At 47.5% G+C, this 19,740-nt stretch overlaps 1 protein-coding gene across 8 annotated transcripts in view; it reads left to right on the top strand.

The window, feature by feature from the left end:
- CACNA1B (calcium voltage-gated channel subunit alpha1 B) overlaps positions 1-19,740 on the top strand; it is a 196,327-nt gene that overhangs the window by 155,614 nt on the left and 20,973 nt on the right. For all 8 annotated transcript variants that reach the window (XR_007413239.1, XR_007413238.1, XM_025476036.3 and 5 more), the window contains 5 exons: positions 5,502-5,618; positions 6,021-6,086; positions 7,444-7,535; positions 9,752-9,896; positions 15,997-16,124. Coding sequence is in view for 6 of the 8 variants with exons in the window: in XM_025476036.3 (XP_025331821.1) it covers positions 5,502-5,618; positions 6,021-6,086; positions 7,444-7,535; positions 9,752-9,896; positions 15,997-16,124 (548 nt within the window). In the remaining 2 variants the exon portion in view is untranslated. The remainder of the gene's footprint in view (positions 1-5,501; positions 5,619-6,020; positions 6,087-7,443; positions 7,536-9,751; positions 9,897-15,996; positions 16,125-19,740) is intronic.

Here is a 19,740-nt window from a genome sequence, read left to right as displayed (position 1 = left end):
TTCTGTGAATCATTAAAAAAACCAAAGCCACCAAATGGAAAAATGAGCTGAAGGTATGACTGGGCATTTTACTAAAAGAATAAGGAACAGAAATGACCAATTAATATAGGAAAAGATGCTCAGCCTTACTTGTAATTAAAGAAATATAAAGTGAAATGACATTGAGATACTATTTCACACCCTCTGGTTTGTCAAACAGTAATCCCAACCATGCCAATGATTAGTGAGTGGGACCACCAGAACCTCCATGCTACTGCTGGGGGTGTTTGTTGGACGACCCCTTAGGAAGACTGTGGCAGTCCCTAGAAAGTTGAGCATATGCTTGCCTACAGCTCAGCAGCTTCCCTCTTAGGTACATATGCCAGAGGGTGTCTGGGCAGATGACCTGGAGACACTTCTACACAGATGTTCATGGCAATGTTGTTCACGGTAGCAGCAGAGTGCACTGATTGTTGTGCACCAACACGGTGAAGTGCCAGAGGCAGTGGAAGTGTGAGGGTGATCTCCACGCCAAGAGGGAGGCTTCTCAGAAACAGGGTTTGCTCACTGTCAGCGCAGAGTCTGCCCAAGTCCAGGAAGGTTGCATTCCATATAGTCCCATCGGAAAGGTTCAGAACAGTCAGGTGTAACACATTTTAAGAGTTTGTGGTGAGACGGTAAAGAAAAACAATTATCAGCAAGAATTAAGGGTAGCCACTCCATCAGGGAAGGAGGAAGAGAGACAGAAAGGGCTTTGAAAGTAATGGTGACATTCTCTTCTCTTTAAGCTGGGTGATGAGTCTATGAACACTGTATTATTTTTCTTTAAAATGTGCGTACATACACATGTTTATACATATCCTTTTGTGTATGTGGTATGTTTCATAGTTTTAAACATTAGTACTCCAAATATTCTGGGCAGAAGTTCCGAGTTGCCAAAGAGGCCCCCTCATACAGGGCAGAGACCTTCTGTACCCAGTAGGTGTTCCTCAGCTGTTGGACACTCGAGGCCAGGATGGCTTCTGCTTATATCAGACCTTACCTCAGATATGCCCTCCATGGCTGCTGCCATCAGCCCCAAGGCCCAGCAGAGCCAGTGAGAGGGCCGAGGAGCCACTTGGGTTGGAAGAGGTGCTGCGTCCTGACCACTAGTGCTGTCAGAGCTCTGGCCTGCACCCTGGTTCCGCCTGCAGGGGGAAGATGAAAGGAAGCCATTGTGTAGACTAGTGATGTCTTTATTTTTGTTCATTCGTAGTCACTTCATATGTTACTTTGTGAATGTACTTTTTTTTCCTTAGGCAAAAATATGAGTGTCAGTTCCCCACCTCCAACTTAACAATCACAGTAGAATAACAGGCCTTAGCAGGGTCGTGTAGCGCCGGCGCCCCCCACGCAAGTGTAGAACTGACATTGATTTCTTTGCCTGGAAATAAAAAAACAAGTGTCTGTGAGTCATCTTTGGATTTGCATTACAAACAGGAATGCAAATTAATGCCACCCTGTCTGCATAACCTACAGATTTCAAAAACATGTTTTGATTTGATGCATTTTAAGCAAAATATGCAAAGTTTACTAAAATTCTAAAATTTTCCAGTGAGGTACTCAAAGTTTGAGTTTTTGCTTGTGTTGATGACTCATTTTCTCTTTTGTTTTCTGTTTTTGTTCTTGATTTACCTTAACCTACCTGCTGACTCACGCCATCCAACCAACATACAATGCGAAAACCATGTCTCCGTCTGTATGTTGCGCACCTGCTGCTCAAACATCCCAATTTGTAAATAATATGCAAATATCCATCCATGAAAACATCACATATAGGAAACGGTTGGTTTCATGACTTTAAACGGTTCTTAAAACTCCTTGCTTTTGCTTGCTCTGCTCCTGTTCTTTCTTCCATTCCCTGTGACCCCTCACCACTGCCTTCCTGAGGTGTGTGGTCAGAGTTTGGAGGTACCCATCCCCTCTGGCCTCTTCTCCTCAACTCCTGGGGTCCAGCAGGGGCTTCTGAGGTCCCTTCTGGGAGCCATTTGATTCAGGAACTGGCCTTGGGTCTAGAGAGGAGGTGGGGTCTTCTGAGTGAAACGAGTAAGCACCCAGTCAGATTTTCCTATCAGAATTGGGCTCAGAATTGGAAGGATTTTGTAGGACATGAGTTTGGACCTGATCCTGTAGAGTCCATGGTTTCTTCCACAGCATTTCCCTTCTGCTCTGTCTCCATCACACCAACACACAAGGTTGGTTCTCCCCAGTGGCTTCTGATGATTCCTCCTATACCATTCTTCCAGGACTTGCCCTTCTACAGGGAATCCTTTCTGGGCCACAGAAGTGGAGGGGAGAGAAAATTTTGTCTTCATGATTCAGAAGGAGTTGTGTAAGTCCTGACTGAGGAGGAACAGGCTCTGCCTTAGGAGACAGTGGAGCACAGGGTTCCTGCATCCAGGCATCATTGATCCACTTGTGCACCCTTGGTCAGTGAGCCTGGGTAGAGTGCAGGTGGCAGGAACTGGGGCTTCCTTCCAGGCCTTTAGAAGTATCTGAAAGGAGAGCAAACATACCAGAACCAGACTAAACCAAGGCTGTGACATTCACATGAAATAGCAAATATTTGATATTCCTGTTATGGAAAATGGACATTCAAGACAAAGCATTTCATAAGTGGAGCATAAAAGCTTAGTTTTGAGAAAGTGCCATTTGTGCTGCAGAAGTACCAGGCACAGCCTTCAGCTCACTGAGGCATCTTCATGGCCATTCCCTGTCCACTTGGGAAGAGTATCCCCTCTGTGCCCTTCCTCTTCCCTCAGAGTTCACCGTCACCTGATGTGCTGTACATGTGTATGCTGGGGTATGCAGAGCTTTCCTTTCTTTTCTTCATCATTGTCCCATGAGAAAGCTGAGAAGGAGAGTACTTTTTTCCATACTTGCTGGACCATGCTGCCAGCATGGAGTGTGGTCCCCAGCTACATGTACAGGTCACTTTGCTGTGGCCCTGACTGGAGGCAGTGATGCACTTGGATGCAGGGGATCTCGATCTGGGTCTGGGGCCAGTTGATCACCTCTGTGGGGCTGTGTTTCACAAGGCCCAGCACACTTTTAAATCCCTTTGCTCTGATTCCTCACCATCTGCGCATAATGTCCTAACATCTCCATCTTGTGGATGAGGAAGCAAGGGGTTCAAAGCAGCTAGAGACCAGTGTACCATCATTGAGATACCACATTGAGGGGTACAGTAATGCATCTTTGGGGTGCTCTAGACCTTTCCTGATAGAGGTAGGTGGCAATAAAGACGGCTCTGGCTTTGAAATAGTAGATGAAGTAGTAGGTGCTCCCTGGTGTGACAGAAACCATGGACTCTGGGAGGATGGGCAGGCTACGTCCATCTCCAAGGGTTGGCTGAGGCCAGAGGCGACCATGCACAGCCATGGGAAGGCTACCCGGTGCTTGCTGCCCCCTGCTCTCCTGCATGCAGTCCGCATGGTGTTACCTGGCAGCTCCCGCCCTGGGTGCAGCTGCGGTGTGCTCAGCCTGCCACACTGTGCTTGAAGTGTCTGTGGCTGCTGTCACCATCCGTCCTCATGGCTCTCTAGGGCTATCTGTCTGCTGCCACCCCCACCCCTCTCCTGAGTGCCCACTGGAGCCCTGAGAAAAGAAGTCCAGGAGGAGGGATGAGAACGTGAGTCTCAATAAAAAGTAATAGGTGACTTGTTGAGCTTTGCATTCGTGCACTAACCATGTGGACAAACAGTGCCTTCCCCTGCCTTGTTTGTCTTCCATCCCTCCTTTCTCACTCAGAGCCCCTATGTTCCCCAGTATCTCTAGGAAATCTTTTTGTCCATGCCAGTGGCCTGAGCAAAGTGGTTTGGGCTGGGCATATGCTGACTGTGTAATAACGGTCTTGGCCCCCCTGGACTCAAGTGAGCAGTTGCTTTCCAAGTGGAGGAGGTCTCCCACAGGAGACCTTTGAAGCGTCCAGGCACTTGGAAGCTCCCTTCTCTTCCTCTACTTTATTGTCTTGTACCAAGGATTTCCCGGCACACTGTAGACAGAGTCCCCCTTCCATCCCTTTGCCCACCCTCCCTCAGTGACTGGCTTATTTGAGAACCCTAGGGCCCATGGGGTGAGTATGGATGTTTCTTGCTCATCCTGTACCCCTGAGATTTTCTTTCCTTAGCACAAGCCAGTGAGGGAGCTGTAGGCAAGCCTGTGTGTCCTCCAGGGTCACATCTTGAGGTCCACTTCTGCCTTCCTGCTGATCTGGGCCATGGTCAGTACCTCCTTGTGACTACCAAACTTCCCACCCATGGCTGCAACATATAGCCCTCCAGCAGAGACAGTCTAGAATCTCCAGCCACCTTGGTAGGAACCAAAGGGGCAGACAAGGGCTGGGTTGGGGCCACTGTCCTTAGAAGTAAGAGTGAAGCTGGCCTCTCCACTGAACGTCTCATCCCAGCCAAGACCAGATGGGCAGCCCTGGAGGGAGGGCACCCAGCTCTCCCTAGGCTTCCCATGGCTCTTGCACATGCTCTACTGCTGCTGCTCTCATCCAACATGTTGTGTTCTCTTTTCTCTTCATTTGACCACTGAATCTGGCGATCCGATGTGTCTAAGCCTGAGCTGCTTTCATATGTTAAAACACCAAAGTGGCAGGAAGCTGCTCTCAGGCTGCGTGCGGGCACCTGGTCTCTAAGCAGACAGAGGGTGGGAAGCTGCCCAGATCTACAAGCACCCCCATCTCATGGACACCATCCAGAGCTGTGCTCCCTGAAAGGGATGTGCCAATAATTTCAAGGTGCCCCTGGGCCAGGGTGGAAGCCTCACTCCCAGGTAATCTGTGGAGTCCAGAGATCATTGTTTCTTTTTGTGCTTGATTTTGAACCCTGTGGATGAGGGAGCAGTGCTAGATATCCTGGGATCTCTGGAGCTGAGACCATTTATGGATTTTTGTAAGTGGCTTCTGTGGTGTGAGCAGCAGGATCACCAACACTTACACCTCCCATGGTGACTTACCTGTAGGCACCAGGAGCAGCCCCAGAGAAAATGTTTGCCCCTCTGCCGGGTCCCAGACAGGCAGAGGCTTTGCTAACTGTGTGGAGAAGAGAAGTGCCTTGCCACCAAGCCTGGGGTGGGGCCTTCCAGAGGCTCTCTGTGGAGAAGCAGCCCTGCCCGGCACTTGGATGGCTTGGCTGTGTCCTGCAAGACGTGGTCAGTGTTAGAGGCCTGTCCACCGTTGGTCTCCTGGCGCCACCTGGCAGCATGGAGCTGCTTCTGAGAATTTTTCTCTCTGTCCCTCCCTGTCGGGAGCCTAGAGCAGAGGGGTTTCTTTGATTTGCTGCATGAGAAGTGATTTGCAATGACAAGCTTTACTTTTGGAAGATTTTCTGGTGGCTGATTGCTGCTTACACTATAGAGCAGGGGACTTTCTCTGGGACCACAGCAAGTCAGGGAGAGGCGTGTGGGGAGCAGTGTACCTGTCCCTGCAGGAGGCTGGTTTCTGCAGGTTAGAGAACAGCCTCTCTTCCCTACAGAACAATTTCATCAACCTCAGCTTCCTCCGCCTCTTCCGTGCTGCCCGTCTCATCAAGCTGCTCCGCCAAGGCTACACCATCCGCATCCTGCTGTGGACCTTCGTCCAGTCCTTCAAGGTGAAGCCCAGTCACGGCCCTAGTGCCCTGACTGTCCCCTTTGTTGTGCACAGTAGCGTGGCCGTCATCTCCTCCTTGCCACCAGAGCAGCCCCTCCTCTTGGAGGCTCCTTGTTGGCACCTATTATCCTATTGTAGTTTATATAAAGGCATTTTAAGTTATCCAGAGAGCATCTCAATAATGCTTGCCGACTCTGAGGTGGGTTTTATGACTGACTATAGATGAAGAGACTGAGGTAGTCCCTTGGTAGAGGGGCTTCATGGTCAGTAGGGGGTGGATCTGCGTTGCTGAGGTCTGAGTGGTCCCAGAAATGTGGCCACCGTCCACTCTGCAGATGAGGCCCTAGCAAGGTGGCTAGGCAGCCCTCCCTGGAGCTGCCCTGCCCTCCATGTGTCTCCACAGGCCCTGCCCTACGTGTGTCTGCTCATCGCCATGCTGTTCTTCATCTACGCCATCATTGGCATGCAGGTGGGTGCACCTGACGGGACAGGGAGCACAAGGGGCGCCTATGCCCTGGGGCAGACGGGCACCGACTGTGGTCATCAAATGATAGCAATGACAGATTGATCCTTAATGAACATGTCTATGAGGGAGGTATTGCTTTAAGCACTTCATGAACTTAATTCTCAGAAAGGCTGTTCTACCCCTAAGGTCACTGAGGTTGTGCATCAAGAGTTTGTGCCTGTCGTCCAGAGTCCATTGTCTGTGGGAAAATGCACTGCTGTGCTTCTGATAGGAACTCCATTGGGTTGTTAGGGTGTGAATGGGCATGTTTGATTAGGTGGTGGGCTGCATGGGTGGAGCATTTGGGCACATCTGCCCAGTGCTGAGTGGTCTGCAGAGCACCAGCTGGTCATTCTGTTAGTCCAGAGCATTGACCTGATCCTTCACAGGAAATCATATAGTACGGAAGAAAAAAGTCAGTGGGATCATATCAATCACTGTACTTATACTATCCAGTTCAGCTCAAGTAATTAGATTGCCTTTATTTTGCCAAAGAATCCTTTGTCAGCTATTTGGAAAAACCTTTAAAAGACACAAAGCAGTGTTCCAGTTTTAAATGTTTGGCATTTGGCGACTTTTCAACAACAGGGTTGGATGGATCCAAATGTTAAGCTATAGTGGGAGAGGCCATTGTCGTAAAGGTGAGCTGAAAACTGATTTTTAAACTCTATTTTGGGGATTGAGAAAGTTCTCTTACCTTAAAATTTGCTGAGACCTGATGCTGTTTAAAACAAATATGTATTTTTGCCTGCTTTGGTCTGTGGATGTACAAGACCATAAGTGTCACTGATTCTTGTTTTTGGTGATCATATTTTTCAGCCAGATTCCAGATTTTAAGTCAAGTACAGTTACTGGCTTGTTTGCATTTCTGACCCTAAAAAGAAATAAATTAAAATGGATAAAAAGCCCATTGTGATATTTGCACAGAAATTTAAAAAGAAATTTTCAAGTTGATCTCATAGCTATTACCAATGTAATTACTGCTTCAGAATCATTGATGACAGAGTGAACAGAATGTAGCACAACCCACGTAAACTTAGCTTTGGGTCCCATTTTTCCTGGGCATGCAGACTTGCACCTGTGTGCATGCTGAGCTGGGCGACATTGATGTGTTTGGCTTTCGAGAGGTTTTCTCTGCCCTGGAAATGCACAGACACCACCAGGGCTGGAAGCACTGGCCCCTCCAGCCCCTACAGTAGTGGTGGTGGCTCTGGGCAGTGTCCTGTGCCCGTGTGTCTTCATGCTCACACAACCCCTTCTACCTCACCACAGCTCCTCAGAACCCAACGATGTCAGCCCTCAGCCTTCCTTTTCATTTCAGGTGTTTGGGAATATTGCCCTAGATGATGACACCAGCATCAACCGGCATAACAACTTCCGGACGTTTTTACAAGCCTTGATGCTATTGTTCAGGTGTGTTGTGTGGGAAATCAGTCCAGGCTCAGAGATGCCTCTGTTTGGGAGGGATGGGATACGTACTGACCCCTCTGACCCCCAGCTCGTGCTGGCTTCCCCTGAGTGGAGACCTTCCCAGCTTCTCCCTTTTTTCTGCTGTCCTTCCCCTTAATGGTTCCTGGGCCTTGGAACAGACTGAAGGGAAGCCCCTGAGAGAGGTCATCCTGAGAGCCCCTGAGAGAGGTCATCCTGAGAGCCCCAGGTCAAGGCTGGCCTTGACCACCTCATCTCTGATCCCTGACGGTGGCCAAGAGGCCTCTAGTGGTGCTACAGCTGAGGGTCTGGAAGGATAGAAGATATCCAGCAGGGCTTTTTTTCAGTGTGCTGGCCAGAAGCTTTCTGTCCTCTCACCTTGTTGGTTGCAGGGATCTAGGATCAGGGGGAAGCAGGGCAATGGAAGTAGCACACAGTGTGTGCTACTCAGTGACCCAAGGAACTGCTAGTGTGAGTGTGCCTCCACCTGCCCCCATGGCTCACAAGACTGCAATTCCCTAGGCCCTAGGCTCCAAGTCCAGCACTAGGGTGAGTCCTGGAGAGCACAGGTTTGCTTCTAGCTCAGGTGCCCCCTGTGACCCTGTACTCTACAGGGCTTGGTGCTAGCTGTTGTTCTTACACGTGGCACACTCTCTGTGGCCTGGGGGTTGTTGACCATCCTGGTTTGGGGGCTGAGGAAGAGGGGTGAATATGTCTCACTGCCTCCAGGGTCTCCCTCATTAAGGTAAGCCTACCACCATGACCCTAGGAGGGAAGAGAGGAACTCTTTGTAGGGACTTACAGAGGAGGGGTACTGACAGGAGACCCTGCCTGAGGCTGCTTCTTGAGGTTCCCACACTTGTGTTTATTTATGTAAATGCATCAGGCTGCTGTGAGGCCAGCCCTGGGGAATCCCCAGCACAGCCCCATGCAGGTGTATTTCGGAGCCCATGGAAGTTCTCCTTTCTGTGGAAGGAGATCAGATTGAGATCTGCTTTGCTGAGCTGCCTGGAGACAGTTGTCTGACTCTTGTTTTTTTAATCAGATGGACAAGTATCCTTAGGCCTATACTTTCTCCAAATAATATAATTTCTCTGGACTTTAGCTATTATGTTAATTTCATTTATTAATGTCCTGCCTCATGCTATAAGAGTTGAGGCAGAACTATGAAACTAGCCTCAGTTTTAAGTCTTTGTTCCCAAAAATCCCTTTTCTTCCCTGATCTTTGTGTCACACATGAGCACCAGTATCAGTCAGGTCTGGCACAGGGCAGCTACCTTGCAGGAAAAGCCTCCTACTCCTAGACATTGTCCATGAGGAGTGGGCTCAGCTTGTGCCACACAGGCACACCACGTCAGGGGGAATCCAGGCCTCTGGTCTGCCTGCAAGTCTAGTGCACATCTGGCCCTTGTGCTGGCTGCATTCGCAGGGACAAAAGTCCATGAAGAGGTGTCCTCCAGGGTGGCCACTCAGGGCAGTAGGATTGTTCTTGGTGTTTTGGGGAAACAGATGCTGGTGTGGCTAGAGTGGACGGAGCAGAGACCACTGGGAGGGAGCAGGCAGCCAGTCATATTGAGCTGTGGGCACTTGTGCAGATTTTGGCTTTTGCAGTGAGTGAGGGGTCATTAAGAGAAGTGACTTGGTTTCACCGCATTTAGTGAACCCACTCAGCTCTTGGGTGGGGCAGAGGAGGAAGGTCCATTAGGGAGCTGTTGAGGCAGCTCAGGGGAGGTGATTGCTGCTCAGCCCACAGAGTTGAGAAGTAGTAAGAGTCTAGCTATTTTTTGAAGATAGATGAGCTGGTGAATAGGGTGTGGTGAGAAGGAGAGGAAGCAGGAATGGCTGCAACATTTTTGGGTTAAGAAACTGGAGGGATGGAGTCCCCATTTCTTGGTTCAAGGAAGGCTGGGATGGCACATGCTAGTGGGGAGGCCAAGAAGGAGGTCCATGAAGGGGCACTCACCGTGGTGCTCACTTCTGGTGTAGGGCCTTATTTCCAGTAACTAGTTCTTTCCAGGTTAATTATCAATTTGAAAACCTAATGCCAGAGGATTCTTTTTAAGAGGAGGCATTTTTTACCCAGACCTTACACATGAGCAGGTTCTCTGTAGGTGTGCACTTGAGCCAGGTCTTCCGAGATTCCTTCCCAGGCTGGTCTGGGCCTTCCTTTGTGGGCCTCATGGCTCTGCCCTTCTTCTCAGGAGTGCCACTGGGGAGGCCTGGCACGAGATCATGCTGTCTTGTCTCAGCAACCAGGCCTGTGATGAGCACGCCAATGCCAGTGAGTGTGGGAGCGACTTTGCCTACTTTTACTTCGTCTCCTTCATCTTCCTTTGCTCCTTTCTGGTAAGTCCTGGTCACTGTGTCCATGTGTCCCCCTGTCTCAGTCCATCCTGGGTCCCCCTACATCTCTCTCTGATCCCTGTTACTGATTCATGTCACATTGCAAGTTGATTCAGTGTTGTGGTCCCATTCCCCCAGAAATGATGACCTCTAAAAGGACTCACTCCATAATGAGCTCCTGTGGGCCTTGCCTTTCCTTCTTGGAAAGGGTTTTAAGTTTCCACGGGACAACCGTCCTTTAGTCTTTAGCCTCTAGTATGGTGATGAGTTTCAAAGAAGCAGCACTCCAGCTGGCATGCCTGGGGTGGATGAGCCTCAGGAAACTGGTGGTTGGAGAGGTCAGTGGACTACGTCCTAAGACTGTGGATTATTCCAAGTCAGCAGAAACCTTTGGGAAACTTTGAGCAGGGGCATGACACAATCTGGTTGACATTCTAAAACGTTGCTCTGGCTTCTGGTCAGGAGAAGCTTAAGAGTGGTTGGGGAGATGATTAGAGGTGACAGTGCCTAGAGAAGGGTAAGGATGAAGGGAGTTAAGCTGCATTTTAAAGGCAGAGCCAACATTATTGATGATTAAACACAGGTATGAGTGAGAGAAAAAGAGAGAGCAAGCAGTACCTGCAGTTTGCTGAGGTAGTAGAGAAACAAGCCCTGTGCGCTGCCAGTAGGAATGTGAAGTGGTGCAGCAGCTGTGGAAGACAGTATCCCACTTCCTCAGTAAATTAAAAATAGAATTACAATATGATCCAGCAACTCCATTTCTGGGCATGTACAGAATTGAAGGCAGGGCCTTGAATAAATATTTGTACACATACGTTCATAGCAACATTATTCACAATGGCCAGAAGGTAAAAACAACCAAAGTGCCCATCAACAAATGATTGGTAAACAAAATGTGACATGAACATATGAGGGAATATCCTTCAGTCTTAAAAAAAAAAAGAAAAAAAAAGAGGGATCCCTGGGTGGCGCAGCGGTTTGGTGCCTGCCTTTGGCCCAGGGCGCGATCCGGGAGACCCTGGATCGAATCCCACGTCGGGCTCCCGGTGCATGGAGCCTGCTTCTCCCTCTGCCTGTGTCTCTGCCTCTCTCTCTCTCTCTGTGTGACTATCATAAATAAATAAAAATTTAAAAAAAAGAGGCAGTTCTTACACATACTACAAATTGAAGTCATTATGCTAAGTGAAATAAACCAGTGACAAAAGAAAAGATAACTGTATGAGGCTCCTAGAGCAGTGAAGTTCATAGAGACAGAGATCACGGTGGTGGGTGCCAGAGACTGGGGGAGGGGATGAGAGGTAGTGTTTAATGGGGGCAGAATTTCAGTTGAGGAAGGTGGAAGAGTTCAAAGATAGATGGTGGGGATGGTTGCACAACAGTGTCAACGTGCTTGATGCTGCTGAACTGTGCACATAAAAATGATTAAATTGGTAAGCTTTTGATATGTATATTTTACCACAATTTGGAAAATGGTTTTAAAAAAGATTTAACATAAATCCTATTCAAATTCTTTTTTTAGAGGAGGGGGCAGAGGGAGAGAGAAAATCTCAAGCAGACTCCTTGCTGATTGTGGAGCCCAATGTGGGGCTCAATCTCATGACTCTGAGATCATGACCTGAGCTGAAATCAAGATTCAGACACTTAGCTGACTGAGCCATCCAAGTTCCCCTATTCAAACATCTCCTAACACATCCTCTGATGTTGCCACTATCCTGATAGCAAAGGCAGGAAAGATGCCCCCAAATAGAAAAGTACAGGCCAATGTCCCTGATAAATATACAGTCAGAATCCCAAACAAGATACTAATTCTGACAACACATTCCAAGGATTATATACCATGATCAAGTGGGATTTATCCCAGAAGTGCAAGGCTATATTTTCAACACACAGAAATTAACCAGTGTGATGAGGGGGAAACCCGCACATGATTATCTCAATAGATGAAGAAAAAGTATTTGTTTTGTTTTTTTTTGTTTTTTTTGTTTTTTTTAAATTTTATTTATTTATGATAGTCACATAGAGAGAGAGAGAGAGAGAGAGGCAGAGACACAGGCAGAGGGAGAAGCAGGCTCCATGCACCGGGAGCCTGACGTGGGATTCGATCTGGGGTCTCCAGGATCGCGCCCTGGGCCAAAGGCAGGCGCCAAACCGCTGCGCCACCCAGGGATCCCAAGAAAAAGTATTTGACAAAATTTGACACAGTTTCATGATAAAAACACTTAGCAGACTCAGAATGGAAGGGAGTTTCTATCACATGATGAAGGGCATTTATGAAAAGACTACAGTTAATATTATACTCAGTGGTGAAAGACTAAAAACTTTTCCCCAAATACCAGGAACAAGACAAGGGTGCCCACTTTTTTTTTTTTTTTATCACTTCTACTCAACATTGTGCTGGGAGTCCTAGTTAGAGCAATTAGGCAAGATAAAAAAATAAAAAGCATCCAAATTGGAAAGGAAGAAGTAAAACTATCTCTATTTGCAGATATATGGAACATCCCGAAGAACACACACACACACACACACACACAGAGTACTAAAACTAATAAATGTATTAATCAAAGTGTCAGGATATAAAATCAACATGTAAAAATCAGTTATGTCTCTATGTACCAGCAATAAACAACCTGAAAAGGAAATTAAGGAAATAATTCCATTTCTGGTAGCATCCAAAGGGACAAAACACCTAGGAATAATAAATACCCATGGAAGTGAAAACTTGTACAGTGAAAACTGCAAAAATATTGCCAAAATAGGTTAAAGAAGACCTAATGGAAAGACAAGCATGTCCAGGGATTAGAAGACTTAATATTGGTAAGGTGGTAATGTCCCCACAAAATGAGCTCCAGATTCGGTGTGATCCCTGTCAGAGCTCCAGTGGTCTTTCTACAGAAATGGAAAGCTGATCCTTAAATTCATATGGGATGGCAGAGGAGCCCCAGATAACAAAAAATCTTGAAAATTAAAGACCAAGTGAGAATTTGGGGAATATAAATAATAGTGAAAGGGAATATAAGGGAAGGGAGAAGAAGTGTGTGGGAAATATCAGAAAGGGAGACAGAACATAAAGACTCCTAACTCTGGGAAACGAACTAGGGGTGGTGGAAGGGGAGGAGGGCGGGGGGTGGGGGAGAATGGGTGATGGGCACTGAGGGGGGCACTTGATGGGATGAGCACTGGGTGTTATTCTGTATGTTGGTAAATTGAACACCAATAAAAAATAAATTTATTAAAAAAAATAAAGACCAAGTGAGAAAACTCACATTTCCTTATTTCAAAACTTACTATATAGCTACCATGAGTCAAAACAATGTGGCTGACTAGACACTTTTTCAGAGAAGACATATAGATAGCCAACAGGTACATGAAATGGTGGTCAACATCACTTATCATCAGGGAAATGCAAATCAAAACCACAGTGACCTATCACCCCTTTAGAATGGCCCATCATGAAAAAGACAGGAGATAACAAGTGTTGTCAGAGGTGTGGAGAAAAGGGAATCCTTGCATACTATTGGTAAGAATGTAAATTGGTGCAGCCATTGTGGAAAACAGTATAGAGGTTCCTCAAAAAATAAAAAAATGGAACTAGGATATGATCCAGCAATCCCACTTCTGGGTATATATCCAAAGGAAACGAAAATAGGGTATTGAAGAGAGATATGCATGCCCATATTCATTACAGCATTACTCACAATAGCCAAGATATGGCAACAACCTATGTGTTCATCAACAGATGAAGTGATAAGGAATAATGGAATAATGAAAAATTATTCAGCCATGGGATAAAGGGAAATCCGTCTGGCATTTGTGACAACATGGATGAATCTTGAGGGCATTATGCTAGTTGAAGAAAGCCAGACAGGGAAAGACAAATACTGCATGGTACAACTTATATATGGAATTTTTTGTTAAAAAGTCAAACCATAGAAACAGTAGAAGAGTCATTGCCAGGAACTAGAGAGTTGGGGAAATAGGGAGAAGTTGGTAAAAGTACACACGTTCAGCTAGAATATGAATAAAATCTGAGGATGTGAAGTAAAACATGGGGACTGTAGTTCATAACACTAGATTATATAATTGAAATTTTCTTTTTTAAAAAAATATTTTATTTATTTATTCATGAGAGAGAGAGGCAGAGACACAGGCAGAGGGAGAAGCAGGCTCCATGCAGGGTGCCCGATGTGGAACTCGATCCTGGGTCTCCAGGATCAGGCCCTGGGCTGAAGGCGGCGCTAAACCGCTGAGCCACCCGGGATGCCCTAATTGAAATTTTCTAAGACAGTAGAACTTGAATAGTCTACCAAAGAAAAATTTGTGATGGATGTGTTAATTAACTAGACAGTAGGAATGCTTTCATGATGTGTATGTATGTATATATACCACAATATGCACTTTAAATATCTTATAATTATATCAGTTATTTATTTCTCAGTAAAGCTGATGAGGTGGGAGGGGGCGCAGTATGATATTGGCATAAAGATAGACCAATGGAGTGGGATTGAGATTCCAGAAATAAATCCAAATATCTATGGACAATTGATTTTTGACAAGGATGACAAGGCTGTTCCATATGGAAAGAATAAGAAATGATGAAAAGACAACTGGATGTCCATATGCAGAAAAATAAAGATGGACCCCTACCTCACCCCATATACAAAAATGACCCAGAATTGATGAAAGATGTAAGTATAAGAGCTAACACTACAAAAGTCTTAGAAGAAAGCATAGGGGGCAGATCTTCATGATCTCAAATTTGTCAAAGGATTCTTAGATTTGACACCAAAATCACAAGCAACAAAAGAAAAAAATAAACTGGACACTCAAATATTTTTGTGTGTCAAAGGGGATTATAAAAATGTGAAAATGCAATCTAAGGAATGGGAGAAAATATTTACTAATCACATATTTTATAAGAGGATAATATCCAAAACATATGAAGAACTTTTAGAACTGAACTACAAAAGACAGCCCCCCCTAAAAAATGGGCAAAGAATCAGAATAGAAATTTTGGAGAAGATATACAAATGGCCAACAAGCACATGAAGATATTCAACATCTTTGGGCATTAAGAAAACTCAAAACTGCACACTTGCTTCACACTCACTAGGGCTGGCTATAATAATAACTTTTTTTAATGGGAAATAACCAACATTGGCAAGGAAATGGAGAAATAGTAACTTTTGCGCATCATAGTGGGAATGTGAAATGCAGCAACTTCTGTGGAAAACAGTTCGGCCAAAAGGTGGAAACAACCCAAATGTCCATCAATGGATGAATGGATAAACAAACGGTGGTCTATACCTACCTTGGAATGTTACTCAGCCTTAAAAAGCAATGAAGTTCTAACACATGCTACAAATGAATGGATGAGCCTCAAAAAAATCATGCTAAGTGAAAGAAGCCAGGCACAAAAGGTTCTATATTGTATGATTCTTTTTATATGAAATATCCCAAATAGACAAGCCTATAGTTGCAGAACAGAGATTGTTGCCATGGAATGTGGGGGGGCGGATAAGTGAGTGATTACTTAAGGTACAAGGCATTCTCTGGGGTGATGAAGAATTCTTGAAACTAGAGAGGTGGTTGTGTAATGTGTGAATACACTTAAGCCACTGAGTTATACACTTCAAAATGATTAATTATATGTTATGTGAATTTCAAGTCAATTTAAAAAAGAAGAAGAAGGAGAGAAGCTGAGCTTTTGTCCAGAGTCTAAACTACTAGAGTCCAAACTGCTGACTACAAAGTCACGGTTTCCTTGCTGGCTAGCTAAGAGGGGAAACCGATGGTCATGGGAGGTGGGGCAGAAGGGGTTGTAGACATGAATTAGGGTTGGAGCAGCAGAAGTAGGGAGCAGGAGGGGCTCAGGTTTATTTGCGGGATCTAGAACCCTGGGGTAGGAGGCTACTGTGGTGGGTGGTGACGGTGGTGGCATCGTGGAGGCCCAAAGGCTGTGGGGGAGCAGGGCTGGACAAGCTCTAAGTCAGTGGCCTCTGCTGCTATGATGGTTTTGCACACAGACTTTGGCTGGTGGGTGAGGGCTAGGTAGAGGGCAGGCTGAGGTCTCTCTATGTCACCCCTTTTCCTTCCTGTCCTGCAGATGTTGAACCTCTTTGTGGCCGTGATCATGGACAATTTTGAGTACCTTACACGGGACTCTTCCATCCTAGGGCCTCACCACCTGGACGAGTTTATCCGGGTCTGGGCTGAGTACGACCCGGCTGCGTGGTGAGTGGCCCCCGTGCTCCGTGGTCCTCAGGGTGGTCCATGCCACGGATCTTGCGACAGGGCTGGGGGGCTTCAGACCTGTGTCACATGAGGCATCACCCTCAGGTTTTGATGGGGCCCACATAGGGTGGTGCTGGGTCCCCCTTGAGGTAGCGCTCTCCTTCTCATGCCCACAGTGCTTTTACACAGCTCCCTGGGCTGAGAAATGCTCTGAGACCCTCAGTCCAGCACTTAGAAGGTTCCAGGGGGTCTGTGAGGCTCAGGGCTCTTGCTGAATAGGAGTGTACTGTCCCCTCACAGGTCTGTCACATGAGGGGCATGGAGGGCTCAAGGGAAAGGGTGTAGACACAGCAGGAGGGCCTTCCCTTGGGGCCTCACTGTCCTCCTGAAGCTTGGAAGCTTTCATGGCAGAAATAACATTTTTTCCCCTGATGGGCTCAGGCCTCTCCCTCTCTGCCATCTCCCTCAGGAACAGGAGCCAACATGCACCTCTGTGTCCCCAGCCCAGGCTGTAAATAGCAGGTGCTTGGTGAACTTTTACTGAAATTAAAGGAGCTACCAGGAAGGGTCTAGTACGTTGAAGACCCTTTGGTCACGTTGGGAAAGGTTTACTGTGTTGCATTAAGTGAGAGGTGGTTCATTTCCAGACAGAGCAAGTGTGTCATGAGGGGACTGGCTTGGGTTAGAAGGTGGTTCTGTGATCCGTGGGAGAGTCCTGCACACCCAGGACATACTCTTATCCTCGGGGCTAGCAAAGCAGCATGGACTCGCCATCTGCCCATTTGTCTGTTCCTTCATCATGCGCTCCTTCACTTGCTTATTCATTCATTCACTCTCTCAAGCAGATACTTGAGTAGTTACTCAGGGAATGCTCTCTGCAAGGCCAAACACAGGACATGGAGGGGCCGAGAGACCTGGCTGCTGGGGAAGACACAGGCTTGCTCACCGCCTCGCTCATGGCGAGCGATCAGCAGACCTGAATGTGAATGCACAGTGCCCCAGTAAGCGGGTGGGCATCTGTCCCTTCCCACGCTCCAGGGGAATAAGACTGTGGAGATGGGGTGTGGCCACTTCCCAGCTCCTCTCTCTGAGGCTTCCCCGCCTGCCTGTGTCCCCCTCACACAGTTCTGTGTTGGGCCACCCCTTGCATGGTAGAGACCTGGAGAAGATGGTCGGTGTCCTCACGGTGAGGACCCCACTGCCCACAGAGTGCCTGAGCTTCTACCTGTTTTCTCCTAACCTGAAGCAGCATGGGGATTGCTCCAGAGCTCTCTGGCCCTCAAGCTCCTGAAACCTGGAGCTTGGCTGGGATCCCTCACCCTCCTCACTCAGCCTTCCTAGGGCCACTACCCTATCATGTGAGGGTCCAGAAGGTGCTGTGTAAGACCCTTCCCTGGCGGGGCAAGCCCCAAAAACCACTGGCAACCCCAGCAACCCTTGGGCATTTCCATGCCTGTAGTGTCTCTGAATGTTTTCCATTGTAGTGAAAATTTTACAGTTTTTGCATAGTGCAGAACAAGCATGGCTGTTATTTATGTTTCATGGTGTAGGTGACCGTTTTTGTGGCCTTGGAGAGTCTTGTCATTTTGCTGATGCATCAGCACATTGGCCCTGCAGTGCCCAGGCTCATTCTGGCATCCACAGGCTCAAGGGTAGGCATGGGTTCTTTGGTCAGGAAGGCCTAGTCAGGTCAGAGGGCAGGAGAGACTCTGAGTAACCCTCAACCCAAGGGCAGGGTCAAGGCTTGTTCCAGGAGTGTCATTTGGACTGTGGTCTCAAGAGATGCTGCTAGTTCTAGACACACTATTTCCAGAGGTTGTGTTGCAGAGATACAGAGATTCTGTTTGGGATTTGACTTGGACTTAGAGACAAAGGCAGGTCAGTGCAGGCCTGTGAAGGGGGAAGACTTGTCCCCAAATCTTTACGAACCATAGACCCAGGACTTCTCTTAGCCCAGCAACGGGTGGAACAGAATTAGGGCATACAGCAAATGGACTTGGGCCAGACTGTGTTTTTGTGATGGTGCACAGGGGGCTCAGACTGTTTCCCAAATCCAGAGTTCAGACAATGGGGCCTCTCTGGAAGGCAGAGGCCACTGGGAGTGTGGTAGAGAAAGTGCTGTGGAAGGAGTAGACAGCAAGTATAAGCCTTACCCCAGAGGTGGCATCTGCGAAATAGCACATAGGACCATGGTCCAGAAGTAGCATGGATGTGACCCACAGCTAACGCTCAGACTTGCTGCCCGCACATGTGGCCTGGGCTGAGAACATAGCTCACCTCCTGATGGCAGGGCCTAGGGGAAGGCCCAGCAGAGGCAGCTGAGGGGACTGAGTCTAACCCACATCCCAGGCAGGAGCAAGGTTGCTTCCAGGCAGATGTAAGGATATGTTCATCTTTATATCCCAGGGGGCCACTCTGCTGTCTCCTCATTCTTGGAGAGACTTAAAAAATAACTAAACTTTGTGAATTTCCCAAGCTTCCATATGTGTATGTGTGTGTATATATGTGTATGTTTGTACCTGTGTGGCTATGTGAATGTGTGCACAGGTGTATACATGTGTGCATATTGTATACGGATGTGTTGTGTGTATGCATACAGGTCTGTGTATACATGCGGCTTGTGTGTTTGCATGTGTGCAACAGAAATACATGTGTGCATGTGTGCACAGGTACGTGGTGGTTTGTGTGTGCACATACGAGCATGCACACCTGTGACTGCAAACATGTGAGTGCAGGACATGTTAGTGTGTATGTGTGTGCTTGTGTGTGCACATGTAAATGCACAGGGCATGTGTGTTTGTGCACGCACGTGTGTGAATGCATGTGAGTATGGGTATGTGTGTGCACACATGTGCTGTGGGGAGATGAAGAAGGCGTGGGGTTGTTGCTTTCTGGTGCCGCCTTCTCCCATCCTCCCTGTTGTTGCTGCCTCACTTTGTGTGAAATGTAGACTTGAAAAGAGAATCACAACCACACCTGTGAGCAACCTGTCTACTCATCTTTGTGTTCATCCATCTGTCCAGTCAACATTCCTGAGCATGCGCCGTGTGCTGGGGACCGGGGGTCTGTAGGTGAAGTGAGCACGTGCTCTGAGGATGCTGAGTCCGGCAGGACAGTGGGAGAATAGAGGGGCTGTAGTATGAGGCTGGGGGTATTGGAGGAGGGACAGACCCCACCTGTCTGGTGAGTCAGAGGAGGTGGCATTTGAGCCAGACTTAAGAGGGCAAGACAGATTGAGCTCTAGAGAAGGGGATGGGGCCAGGGGTGAAGGGAAAGGGGTTTGATTGTGTCTGATGGAGAAGAGAGTGCAAAGGAGCTGGAAGGGCAGCTGGGACAGGTTGAGGAGGTCTTGAAATTTGGGATAAAGAAATATCTTTGACTTTGTTTTATGGACAATGAGGACTGTTCTTGAATTGGAGTGACAGTATTGTGCCCCCACTTTCCATCTGGTGCCATCTGAGGGATTTGATGGTGGAAGAGAGAAGATGAACCCAAAGGGCAGGCTGTGAACTGGGTTGAGTGATTATTGGGGCTGGGGCTTCACCATGCTTTCTGACCCTTTGGGTCCCATGAGGTTAGCAGGCACCTTGGGTGAGGCCAAAGTGGGGTTTCCTCT

This window comes from Canis lupus, chromosome 9 (assembly GCF_003254725.2).
Source record: "Canis lupus dingo isolate Sandy chromosome 9, ASM325472v2, whole genome shotgun sequence".
Taxonomy (NCBI): Eukaryota; Metazoa; Chordata; class Mammalia; order Carnivora; family Canidae; genus Canis; species Canis lupus.
Note: the sequence above shows the minus strand (reverse complement) of the source record. Positions and strands in the feature narration are given on the sequence as shown.